The 13744-nt window shown below is 44.8% G+C and overlaps 1 protein-coding gene across 2 annotated transcripts in view; it reads left to right on the top strand.

Moving 5' to 3' along the window:
• TRIO (trio Rho guanine nucleotide exchange factor) overlaps positions 1-13744 on the top strand; it is a 414034-nt gene that overhangs the window by 259186 nt on the left and 141104 nt on the right. For both annotated transcript variants that reach the window (XM_006117079.5, XM_075921462.2), the window contains exons 25-28: positions 232-341; positions 2222-2291; positions 2754-2843; positions 12599-12691. In XM_006117079.5, the coding sequence (XP_006117141.2) occupies positions 232-341; positions 2222-2291; positions 2754-2843; positions 12599-12691 (363 nt within the window). The remainder of the gene's footprint in view (positions 1-231; positions 342-2221; positions 2292-2753; positions 2844-12598; positions 12692-13744) is intronic.

The raw sequence follows: 13744 nt of genomic DNA, 5'->3' as shown, positions 1-13744 counted from the left end.
TGTGAAGCACTGTTTGTTGTCAGAAAGATTGCACATTTTAAAAGATAGTCTCAAGGATCATATTTGATTGTCAGTTTCTGGCCTTGACTTTTTTAAGCTGTAGTGTATACATACACCAAACGTTGAATTTTTTTGTACTTTTCCCTGTGAGAATATTTACTTACAAACATCAAAAATTGCTACTGTTAGGGAACTTGATACATTTTCATGTGCCTTCTTCCTTCCGGTCAGACATATCTATGGGAGATGACCAGTGGCGTTGAGGAGATCCCTCCTGGCATTGTAAACAAAGAACACATTATCTTCGGAAACATGCAGGAAATCTATGAGTTCCATAATAAGTGAGTAACTTAGCTTACATGACAATGTTTACTAGTAAAGATTAACTGATCACTTCAGGTATTTCCCAATCAAAATATTGTGTGAATGTGTGTGTGTATGTATGTGTGTATGTGTGTATATATATATATATATATATATATATATATATATATATATATATATATATATATATATGATATATATATATATGAATAAAGGACACTTTGCCTCATGTTTGAATTACCGGCTTCAATGATAGAATTTTTTAGTAAATGTAAATATCTATATAGATCCATTTACAATAATCTTCTCTGGCCCAGATATGTCTTCTAATCTTGAATTTTTTCAGAAGCAACTTGAACACTTACGTAAAGTTCTAGATTGGTTGATTGCCTTGAAGAGATGGAGACCACTGATTCTACTTAGCACGGGCAGTGATTATACTAGGCTCATCATGTTCACCTGCCAGTGGGCCTCATTTCTGATTTTAGAAACCATTGCGGCTGGTAGGGTTGCCAGGTGTCCGGTTTTTACCCGGACAGTCCGGTAATTGCGTCTTCTGTTTTTCTCGGACGGAAGGCTGGAGGGGACATTTTTCCCCTGCAGCATTTGGCGGGGGCGGAGGGAGTATGGAGTGTGGGTATTTAAAGGTGCAGAGACTTTTTTGCTCATCCAGTGTGGTCTCCCGTTTTTATTTGGTCAATAAATTTGGTCCCCCATGGTGGGGGTTTTTGTTTTTTCTCAACCAATTTTTTCCCCTGTCATGTTCGAGATTTTTTGCAAAAGTATCTTGCAACCCTAGCTACTTGGGAGAAGATAGTTCAGTCTCTTTTTCTGTTGTTCCCTGGCCCTTGTGTGAAAATTGCCAAAAAGGGTTTCCAGTAGCACTGGTTATAAGGAGTTTAATATGGACACTTCCTCAGTATACATTTTTTTAAACTCTTAATGATCCATAAGCATTATGTTTAGCTGGCTTTTCTCACATTTTACCTCCCGTTGTTTGTTACATGCATTTACTGCATCTTGAATTACATTTGATTGAAATATTTTTAGGTTGCAGATCATGTAACAGGCAAACACGCAGCCTTACGTGGCTTACCACCAGCCAGACCCTGATGGGTGCTTTTACAAGCTTTTGTAATAGAAATAGCAATAATGTCTAGCAGAAGATACCATTTTGTATATTATCTGAGGGATTCACAATAGTTACATTCTCTAATGATCCGCAAGGTACAATATCAATGTGCAGTATGTCATATCAAGAGAAAAATCTCAGACTTAATGAAATAATTCATACCAGAAACTTTGATCAATAACAGATTACGTGGAAGAGATGTTCCTTCCAGAGAGAGCCACTTGTTGGTTACGTTGTAGCCACCTGTGTCTGCCCTTTAGTAACTTCCTAAGAAGTCTGTCTTGGTTATAGATAGCAGAGGATTTTTTTGCTTTGTTGATTGGTGGCTTTGAGGTGGGAGGGCGGCAAGGCAGCTTCTGTTGCAGGGTCTGGCCTCCCTTCTCCTTAACTATCTTTTTCTGACATTTTAATGATTGAACTGTTCCTTAGGATTAGGTGAGAGGACGTGAATTAGCTCCTTTTTGAAGGGAACAGCAACAGTTACTGCAATCAGTAAATAAACACTGTTGTATTGAGCTTTTTACTGCTGTATTATCACCCACCATTTAAAATCTATTGTTTGAAATGTGATATTTATTTATCGTGTCTTGGCAACCCAAATTCTCATCCATTGATAGTATCGTGATCCAGTTGCCAGTGTGCTGCTTGTATGAAAATTCCGTAACAATATATCTGCTTGAACTCGAAATAAATGTTAGCTGTCCTAATGAAAACATGCCATGTTCCTTTGAATAGCATTGTTTCCTTTTTTCTCTCTCCCCATAGCATATTCTTAAAGGAGTTGGAGAAATACGAACAGTTACCAGAAGATGTTGGACACTGCTTTGTAACTTGGGTAATGAAATCATGGTTGGTGATAGAAGTAATGAATGAAATTGAAAGCAGAAGGAGATGGAGGCTTTTGCTTTGTGTAGTCTTTCTTCTTCTTGGAGGAAACAAACTATTGACTTCAAAAAACCAATGTCTGCCAACAAATGCAAGAATATGACTCCCATTGAAATGAGTTTGATTTATATGCATTCACCTGAGGGCAGATCAGAGTTCTAAATCAACTTTCTCATTCCTTGTTATTATTTTGATTGTAATATGTTTAAAGAGCCATCCTGGATAGCCATTGACCATGTTTGCAGAAAGTTAATTGGATGTGGATACAAATTTTGTATCTACCCAGCGCTCTATGCTGGGTATTTTCTCACAATGTTGGGATGACTTAGAAAAGAATCCCAGTAGTTTGACTGGTTTCAGGCAGTAGAAATGCTCTTTGATAAGCTGTTTAAATTTGCATTTTGTTCTGCAGGCAGACAAGTTCCAAATGTATGTAACATATTGCAAAAATAAGCCAGATTCCACCCAGCTGATATTGGAGCATGCAGGAGCATATTTTGATGTAAGTACTAGGCTCTTTGTGCATGTGTTAAAAATGTGGATGGGTTGTTTTAATCATACTGTTCTGATTACGTTGGAATGCCTAAGAATTTAGACATCTACTAGTAACACCAGAAAAACTTTCCATAATTAATAAATAACACTGATGATCCCAATTTTTAACATATAATCAGTAACAGAATATGGTATAAGTCTTTGTCAGTGTTCCCTCTAAGCTCAGCAGCAGCACAGCTTCACAGCCCTGCCCTTTCAGAAGCTCAGTGTTCCCATGCACAGAGCTGACTGACTGGGTGGGGCTGATTCATCACCTGTGAAGCTGTGCTGCTCTGCAGCTTCTAGGGAACCCTGGTCGTCATACTTAAGAAATCAGAGAAATGCCACAAAGAATGAAGCAATTTAGCAAATCAACTTTCAGAAAGGCTGTTTCTTGTTAGACAAGATTTTAAAATCAAAGCCACTCTGTCCTGTCGGAAAAAAAAAGTCAAAGTAAATCTGAGAACTTTTATGTCTATGTAGGGATGTTAAGAATTGGGTGTTCCACTAATCGCATAGCCAATAAAAATTCTTTCGACTACATGATTAGTTGATAAGGGAGGAAGTCTGTCCCAGCTCACACCAGGTGTGGGAGCTACCTCTGCTGCACTTCTGCAGTTTAGTAAGAGCCAAGTGGGCAGGCAGCACAGCTTCTACTACATTTAAACTGCAGAACCGCAGTGTGGGTAGGTCCAGGGACTGAGCAAGCCCAGCTCAGTCCCAGCTTGTGCCGGGTCCAGGCACTATCCCCACAGCAGCTCTGAATTTTAAATGTAGTAAGAGCCAGGCAGGCAGATAGAGAGGCAGTGAGGGTGTGAGGGGGAAATGTGAGTAGAAAATTCAACTAACCAATAAGCCTAGGCTTATCAGTTACTCAACAACTTGCTTACGTGGTGTCTAATATGTAGTGCTGTGTTGCTATGTTAGTGCAATAAAATCAATTAAAATATAATTTTAAACAGTTGCTATTGCCTATCAAAGGAATTGGAAACATAGTTATGGTTGAATGTTCTGAAATGCAAATAGATTTTTAATAGTTAAAACTCAGATATAAAAACTACAGTTTGAGGCGCATGCTGCACATTCTAAAAATGATGAATTTAGGGTAAAGAGTCTCCTGTCTAGTGCTTAGTACCTATGCTAGCAATTGCCCCTAACAGGTGTAGCTCACACAACTCTGCTGAGTGTTTATAGTGCTTCTTGGAGTGCTTGCTCATGTCCGTTCCAATCAGGTGTGCGCGTGCCGTGTGCACAGAGTTGCGGAGCCTTTTCTCCTAGCAGTATCCGTAGGGTCAGCACGGGGAGCCCCCTGGAGTGGCGCCGGCATATCGGGGCATATATACACCTGCTGGACCCTCACCCCTTCAGTTCTTTCTTACTGCCTTTGACGGTAGCTGGAGCATTCTAGACAATCAGTCTACCCCTAGCTTCTTTGTAATTAGTTAGTGTTCCTGTTAGTTTTTAGTATATTGTTGTAAATAGTTTTATTATAAGAGGGGCTGTTTATCCCCTGTACCTCTCCTCAGCCAGGGAAGAGATGCCAGGGCCCCACAGTTTTAAGCAGTGTGCGTCCTGCCTTAAACCTATGCCCTGTGGTGACCCCCACAAGTCCTGCCTAAGGTGCTTGGGGGAGACATACTCCATTCAGATCTGTAAAATCTGTAGGGGATTCAAGCCCAGGACTAGGAGAGAAAGAGATGCCAGACTGAAGAGGCGCCTCATGGAGTCTACGCTGCAGCCGCTGGCACCAGAGGAGCCTCAGTCGGTGCGGGGCACTTCCTCCTCGGTTCCAGACGGCTCTACGGGCCCTGCGAAGCACAAGCACCGCTTCATGGCACCGCTCCCACTCTCCAGTACAGAGGAAACTGAAGGACTCTGGAGGAAGATCCCTGGACAGGAGGGGCCAGAAGGTGCGCCCACAGGAGGGACACTCGGCAGTGAAGACACCTAAGGAGCCACGTAAGGAGTCAGGCCATACTCGCTCTTCCTTGAAAGGAGAAGCTGAAGGGCCACTCCCAAAACTGAGGCCTTTGACCCCGGAAACCTTTAATGTTGCACGCAACCTTATAGCAATGACCGCTCAGGAGCCACTGCTGTCTGCAGTACCGGACCTGCAATGCCTGAATGCCCCGGTACCTGTCACTCCTACAGCGCACTGGGGAGCTACAGTGCTGGTGCCGACCTCAGCAGTGGCATCCTCCCAGTTCCTGCATGTGTCCCATCGTGCATGTGTCCCGCAACTTCTACCCCCTGGATTCCAGGACACTTCTCAGCACCACCACGGGGCACGGAGCCGGGGTTAGTGCAGTCCCTATCTACACCGGCTCGGCTGTTGATGTCGGCAACGTATCCGGTACCATACACGGGTCACTGTACCCAGCACCAACAGCGGCACCGGCACTGGCACCAACAGCAGTACGGACAGCGACCCCACTGCTCATGCTGATCCCTGCACCAATTTCAACCCCGGCACTGAGCCATGCACCGTCCCCGGTACCATCGGTGCCAGTCTCATCGCTGTTGACTCAGGCTACGATGCTGCCATTATCCACCATGTGGTCAGCACTGGGAGCAGCTAATGTCCCGCCCCGTCCGGCACCACTGTGTCCGAATGCACAGACTACAGCACTGTGCCCCCGCATCAGAGGTGGATAAGTTGATGACTGCATAGACTTCCAGACCAACAGAGGCAGGTGACACAAGTGCCCATGGGCTTGCCCATCAGACTATCAAATGGGAGCCGGCATCAGTACGGGCAAATCAGCATGAGGACGAGCCGATGAGGGTTGACCCCATAACAGGACAGTAGAGAAACTGTCAAAAACATTATGGCTGACTCCTGCCTCCATTCTTCCCACATAGAAAGGTGTGGAGAAGCATTATTTTGTTCCCAAAGTGGGCCACAAATATCTCTTTTCACGCCCTCACCCAGGTCCAAGCAGCAGGACAGAGAGAGTGCCAGGGTCTCCCGGGTCCTACTCCCAAAGCAAAAGAGCCCAAGAAGTTAGACCTGTTGCCACCAGAGGATTACAACTGTGTATTGCTAACCAACAGGCCATGCTGGGAAAGTACGCTTTTTAATACATGGTCAGCCGTGGACAAATTCAAGGACCGGCTTCCACAGGAGTCTCGCCAAGAATTTGCGGTCCTAACCAAGGAGGGCAAAATGGTGGCTTGTACGACCTTACAGGTGGCCCTTGATTCCGCCGACTCAGCAGCCAGAACAATGGCTACGGCCATTGTAATGAGGAGAAATGCGTGGCTGCAGGTATCGGGAATTCCCCCTGAAGTGCAAACCACATTGCAGGACCTTCCATTTGAGGGGGGAGGGGGACTTTTCTCAGAACAAACGGGCTCTAAGCTGCACAGTCTAAAGGACCCAAAAGCGACTCTAAGATCCCTGGGGATTCATAAGCCTGGGCCCTTAAGGAGACTGCTGAACCCCCGACAGGCTTCAAAACCATTCCTGCAAGGCTTTAATACAGATCAGGGAAGGAGAAGAGGCCGTGGTAACAGCTGGCATGATCAATCCTGTGGTAGTCAGAGGGTTTCCAGGTCTGAACATGACAAGGGACCAACTACATCCCAGGGGCACCAGTCCAAACCATCGTTTTGAAGGCATGGTCGAGGATAGCGCACCATTACAACCCCTTTTTGTTTTCCGCCTCTCCCGTTAGGCTTGATCAAGCATAACTTCGAATCAATGGTTCCTGAGCCTGGTAGCAAAGGTATATTCTATTCCCTTTACGTCTACCCCCACCTCTACCCCCCCATCTACTCTTCCCTCTTCAGGGACCCATCTCACGAATCCCTGCTAAGACAAGAGGTAACAAAACTCCTTCACCTCGGATCAGTAGAGTCGGTCCCTCCAGAGTTCAGAGGCAGGGGCTTCTATTCCAGATATTTTCTTATCCTGAAAGCAAAGGGAGGTCTCCGTCCCATTCTAGACCTCGGAGCTCTAAACGCATTCATAAAGAAAACGAAATTCAGAATGCTAACCCTATCCTCTATCATCCCTTCCCTCCAGAAAGGGGATTGGTATGCTGCCCTCGACTTACAGGATGCCTACTTCCATATCACCATTACGCCTGCACACAGAAGGTTCCTGAGATTCGTAGTGAGCACGGAACATTTCCAATTCACAGCCCTGCCCGTCGGTCTATTTACAGCATCGAGAGTATTCACAAAATGCATGGCACTGGTTGTGACTTTTATGAGACGCCAGGGAATACACGTCTTTCCGTACCTGGACGACTGGCTGATACAGGGATCTTCCCGAACGCAAGTGATGGGACACATTGCAAACACCAGAAGTCTGTTCCTCAAGCTGGGCCTCATAATAAACAAAGAAGATCCACCACAATACCCGTGCAAATAATAGAGTTTGTGGGAGCTCATTTAAACTCCACATTGGAGATGGCTTTTCTACCCAATCACAGATTCCAAACCCTGAGAATGATGATCATAGCCCTTCACAAATCACGTATAATTACGGTCCGCAACTGCATGTGACTTTTGGGCCAAATGGCAGCCTGCACATATGTGGTGACCCACGCCAGACTCAGGCTTCGTCCACTGCAGAGTTGACTACGGTCAGTCCACCATCCAGTTCAACACCCCTTGGACATGGTAGTCATGATCCCGGAAGGGGTACTTCCTGCATCCACCAGTTCAAGGAGTGAAGACATAGTATATACAGGGGTTTCTTTCACCAAACAAGTCCCGTCTGTGCAACTGGTGACAGATGCATTAGACGCCAGGTGGGGAGCCCACCTAGGGACTCTCTGGACGGAGGGGTTATAGTCACCAACAGAGTTGAAATTGCACATAAACGTAAAAGAGCTCAGGGCTGTCAGACTAGCATGCCACACCTTCCTGCCCTACCTGGAGAACAGAGGAATGGAAGTGCTGATCGACAACACTGCCATGTTCTACATCGACAGGCAGGGGGGCACTCGATCCTCCCCCCTGTGCAGGGAGGCCCTGTGGCTCTGGGAGACCTGTATCTCCAGGGTCATCCACCTGTAGGCGACTTACCTTCCTGGATCCAGCAACACTCTTATCAGACAAACTCAGTCGGTCCTTTCAAGTCCACGAGTGGATAGAATCATAGAATCATAGAATCATAGGACTGGAAGGGACCTCGAGAGGTCATCGAGTCCAGCCCCCTGCCCTCAAGGCAGGATCAAGCTCCGTCTACACCATCCCTGACAGATGTCTATCTAACCTGTTCTTAAATATCTCCAGAGAGGGAGATTCCACCACCTCCCTTGGCAATTTATTCCAATATTTGACCACCCTGACAGTTAGGAATTTTTTCCTAATGTCCAATCTAAACCTCCCCTGCTGCACTTTAAGCCCATTACTCCTTGTCCTGTCCTCAGAAACCAAGAGGAACAAATTTTCTCCTTCCTCCTTGTGACACCCTTTTAGATATTTGAAAGCCGCTATCATGTCCCCCCTTAATCTTCTTTTTTCCAAACTAAACAAGCCCAGTTCATGAAGCCTGGCTTCATAGGTCATGTTCTCTAAACCTTTAATCATTCTTGTCGCTCTTCTCTGTACCCTTTCCAATTTCTCCACATCTTTCTTGAAATGTGGCGCCCAGAACTGGACACAGTACTCCAGCTGAGGCCTAACTAGTGCAGAGTAGAGCGGCAGAATGACTTCACAAGATTTGCTTACAACACACCTGTTGATACAACCTAGAATCATATTTGCTTTTTTTGCAACAGCATCACACTGTTGACTCATATTCAACTTGTGGTCCACTATGACCCCTAGATCCCTTTCCGCCATGCTCCTTCCTAGACAGTCGCTTCCCATCTTGTATGTATGGAACTAATTGTTCCTTCCTAAGTGGAGCACTTTGCATTTCTCTTTATTAAACCTCATCCTGTTTACCTCTGACCATTTCTCTAACTTGGTAAGGTCATTTTGAATTATGTCCCTATCCTCCAAAGAAGTTGCAACCCCACCCAGTTTGGTATCCTCTATTGTCAATAGAGGAACCAGTACACCTGCCTCTAGTCCCGAATCTAATTACGCAAGACCTGGGACAAGGAACCTTATGCTCTCCCAACCGGACAGCCCTCCATCTCACAGCTTGGTTCCTGAGTGGCTCTCCACACTAGAATGGGATTGTTCGGCGGAGGTCCAGAGAGTGTTACTGGAAAGTAGGAAACCATCCACAAGAGCCCTATAGGAAGCTAAATGGAAGAAACTCTCGGCGAGGACGCTGAGAAAGGGAATCGAACCGACCACGGGCAGTATTCCATTGATATTGGACTATCTGTTTATATCTCAGGAATCAGGGCCTTGCTACCTTCTCTTTGAGGGTATACCTCGCAGCAATCACAACCTTTCACCCGGGGGAGAGCGGGAGGTCGGTGTTCACCAATCACATGGTAAAGAGATTCATGAAAGGAATTAACAGACTTATTACCATATACACGCCCCCCCCCCCCCCTTCCCAGTTCCACCATGGGACTGTAATGTAGTCCTTAAGGGTCTCATGAGACCAAAATTTGAGCTTCTTGCCACTTGTTCGCTAAAACACCTGTCATGGAAGGTAGTGTTCTTAGTAGCGAAAGCCTTGGCTAGAAGGGTATCCAAGCTCCGAGTGATGACCTCAGAACCATCGTATACAGTCCTTTTCAAGGATAAAGTCCGACTACAGCCTGACCCGGCCTTCCCTCCCAAAGTGGTATCCCACTTCCATACATCCCAGGACATTTACCTACCTATGTTTTTTCCTAAGCCTCATTTGTCAGCTAGGGAACAGACTTTACACTATCTAGATGTGAGGAGAGCCATTGCTTTTTACATAGAAAGGACAAAACACTTTCATAAATCTGTAGAGCTCTTTATTTCCATCACAGAAAGAATGAAAGGATCTCCAATTTTGGCCCAGTGCCTATCATCATGGATTACCTCCTGTATTAGAGAATGCCAGCGGGGTATGAGTAAGAAACTTCCGCTCTCCCCCCGCTAATGGCACATTCCACAAGAGTGCAGGCAGCATCTGTGGCATCTTTGGCTCAAGTGCCGATCATTGACATCTGTAGGGCAGCCACATGGTCCTCAGTCCATACATTTTCAGAACGTTACACAATTATTCAGTAGGCAGGGTGGTGTTGCAATCTGTGGACAAATAGACATTGTTACTCTCCAACCTCACTGCCTGGGATACAGCTTGGGAATCACCTGACTGAAATGGACATGAGCAAGCACTGGAAGAAGAAGAAAAGGTTATTTGCCTTGTAACTGTTGTTCTTCGAGATGTGTTGCTCATGTCCATTCCAAATCCCCCCACCCATCTCCCCTTTGTAGGAGCTATTAGGCGAGGAGGAACTGAGGGGGTGAGGGGCCAGCAGGTGTATATATGCACCGCTATGCCGGCGCCACTCCAGGGGTCTCCCTGTACTGGCCCTATGGATACTGCTAGGGGAAAAGGCTCCGGAATTCCGTGCATGTGGTGCACACACACCTGATTGGAAAGGACATGAGCAACACATCTCGAAGAACAACAGTTACAAGGTAAGTAACCTTTTCTTCTTTGGGTACAGTCCTTCTAGTAGATACAGTGTAGAATGGGGTAGGAGAGTCCAGTTCCTCTCATTCCATCAGCTTCCAACTCAAGGCCCTGCCAGGCTGGTCCAGCTGCTCACTTGTTGGCATCTGATGTCTGCCTCAAGTTGTCTTCCCTGGGTGACTTTCTACCTAGACATGCACCCCATCTGGCCACTGCCTGTACCTGGGGAACATCACCTGCTTCCAGCCCTGCTTCCAGTTGCTGGGTGCTGTGGCTCCTATGCTCCTTGGCTCAGGGTGGGCTCAGTTCTGGTGGAAAAGCAGAGTCGTTGCCCAGAGCTGCACCGTAAGATATCCCGCTCACCCCCATGGTAACTCAAGTCCCCCTCTCCCCTACGCGCACCCTGTCCAATAAGGGGTTTATATAGCCCATCGTAACTGTCAGTCCAGTTATGGCACCCCTTGCTTTTATATGGGAGTTCTTACCAGAGATGTGCAATGTCCATTAAAGACAAGGGCAAAGCGGCAGCAACTGCTTCTGGACTTTCAGCACCTGAATGTCACTGAGGACTCATAATTGCCACATTAAAGGCCCTTTCCAAAAGGCCCTTGGCTAAAGAGTGCATGGGTATTTAAGAATCAATTATGCTACTCCCCCTGCTGAAGTATGTGCACTGAACCATCACTAGTGAAATGGATATTGGGAAGAATTATTTGTGCAAAGAGGAGAAAAAGGGGGCTTGTGATTTAAAAATCTTTACTGGTATCTGAATTGTATACCAAAGAGATTTTGATAATGCCACCAACACCATGAACATTTTAAAGACCCATTGTGTTGGACTTCCATATAATGCATTTCTAATAAATGAAAATGAACATCTGTGTTTGGGGGAGAAAACTGGTTAGAGATGACCAAATAATGCTATCTAATGTATAATTAGGCAACTTACATTGATGTAAAAAGTGTGGAGATATGGACACATATTTGCACATAACGCTCAGGCATATAACACTCATATCTAAGTATTTAAAGCAAAATGTAGGACAATGTAGCACTTTAAAGACTAACAAGATGGTTTATTAGATGATGAGCTTTCGTGGGCCAGACCCACTTCCTTTGATCTGAGGAAGTGGGTCTGGCCCACGAAAGCTCATCATCTAATAAACCATCTTGTTAGTCTTTAAAGTGCTACATTGTCCTGCATTTTGCTTCAGCTACCCCCAGACTAACACGGCTACATTTCTATCACTAATCTAAGTATTTAGACACTAAGACTGCATTGCATATTATAGGAATTGTATTCCACCTTTATAAACCCGTAAACCTAAGATCTCCTTTAAAAAGCAGTATCTAGCATTTCAGCTTTAGACTAAAAACACACTTGACTTCATATTTAGTACAGAGCCATGTACCACATGCTGTGTGTGTGATTGTATTACAGTCATGGTTTAATAGCTCAAGGATTCAATAATTTGCTACTTTTAAATGAGTACAATTATCCTGTGGGTGTAAATTATGTTAACCTTTTGTGCCAAATTGACACAAAGCAATCAGTTAAACATTCAGTATTTGAAATTCTTAAATAGCCTACTTTTATAACTGTTCTAGTGTAATGGAAGAATTCCTCTTGATGTAAATACTCAGCTTTCCTCTTAAAAATCTTGCCTACTGTTGCTGAGCTCTCTCTTTTCTGGTAAGTTGTCACTAAATTATATTTCATGCTCCCTCTGCTGGCATAGAATCAGCAGTTAATGAAACATGTTTTCTTGAATTGGTTACACTTAAACTAGCAAACTATATGGCAAAACCTGTTCCCAAATGGATGTTGGCTATTGCCAGATGGAAACATCCAAAAGCGTTTTCCTGTTTAACCAAAGTGACTTGGGAAATAATAATCTAAGTTCAGATGTCTTCACTCAGTGTTTCAGATCCAGAATCTTTGCTAGTCAGATGCAGGTCCTTTTTAAAAAATGCAATTGGCCAGAGAAGGCAAAAGAGTTTTTATATGTAAGGGGGAGCAAATAGACTTAAACTGTATGCTTTGGTTTGAAAATCTTTCTATACCATTCTTTTCTTCTTTGCTAATTACAATGGAAAATACAGGTTCTGTATCAAAGGTAACACTGCTGGCTGGGTAACTTACTGTTGTTTATACACGTGACATTCACATTTGTTATTGTTTAATGCAGGAAATACAACAGCGACATGGATTGGCCAACTCTATCTCCTCTTACCTTATCAAACCTGTCCAGAGGATAACAAAATATCAGCTCCTTTTAAAGGTAGGTATCACATGAAAATTTTAGGACTGAACTGTCTGATGCTGCAGTTCTCATACAGGAAAACTCCTATCATAATTAGTAATACTGTTGCTTGCATAAGTCCTGATGCTGTCGCTGTTCAGTGAGCCTTACTGAAGACGAGTGCTTGGAGACAACAGAGGAACAGGTTGCCGCAGGATTCTGTGCTTTCCTATTCAACTGTAACATCAATGACCTGCCAACAGTAGAGTCACAAAAGTTCATTCACACAGACAACCTCTTTTGTGGTACCCAGACCCACGTGGTTTGTGAGCTTAATGCCATCTTAAACCAGGACATGGCAAAGTTAGCTGACTACTGTAGGACTTGGCACCTCCAGTCAAACATTGTAAAAAGAGTCTCCAGTTTGTTCCATCTTTGTCACACCAGTGCACCCAGAGAACTGAATGGTTATCTGAATGGTCAGAAGATGAAGCATCATGTAGTATTGGTCTATCTAGGTGTGTCCTTAGGCTGCACATTACATTACCAGGCCCACCTGAAGAAGACAGCAGCCAAAGTTTAGATGTGCAACAGTCTTACCTTGCGGACATTAGCTCTTGCCAACTCATATTTGGTGGCAGAGTACTCTGCACAAGTATGAAGTTGATTGTCGCACACCAGACTGTTGGATTCGCAGTTACATGCCACCATGTGCATCATTTCTGGTACTTTGCATCCATCTTACTCCCAAGGCTTCCAGTTCTGAGCATTATTTCTCCTCCTCCTATCAATTGAGGTTGAAATGGCAAGTTGCTGGAGAAGGTACATGCCAGTCCAAGCCTTTGTTGCACAATGGCCTTTTTAAATAACCAGCTGCACATTTGCCATCACATCGCAGATAATGGTCTCATCTGTCACGCTAGGACGTTAGGGTGGAAACACTCTGGCGAGAGGAATAGATAGCCATTAAAATTCCCAACCAGCCCCTCATTGCTGATGGCACAGTTTGCTCACCTGGTTTTGATTTGCCCCATTACCAGTGGTCCCTATTGAGCAGGTTTCAGACCAGGCAAGTTCTTTTTGCAGCCAACC

Source organism: Pelodiscus sinensis, chromosome 2 (assembly GCF_052426305.1).
Source record: "Pelodiscus sinensis isolate ZL-2025 chromosome 2, ASM5242630v1, whole genome shotgun sequence".
NCBI classification, from domain to species: domain Eukaryota; kingdom Metazoa; phylum Chordata; order Testudines; family Trionychidae; genus Pelodiscus; species Pelodiscus sinensis.
Note: the sequence above shows the minus strand (reverse complement) of the source record. Positions and strands in the feature narration are given on the sequence as shown.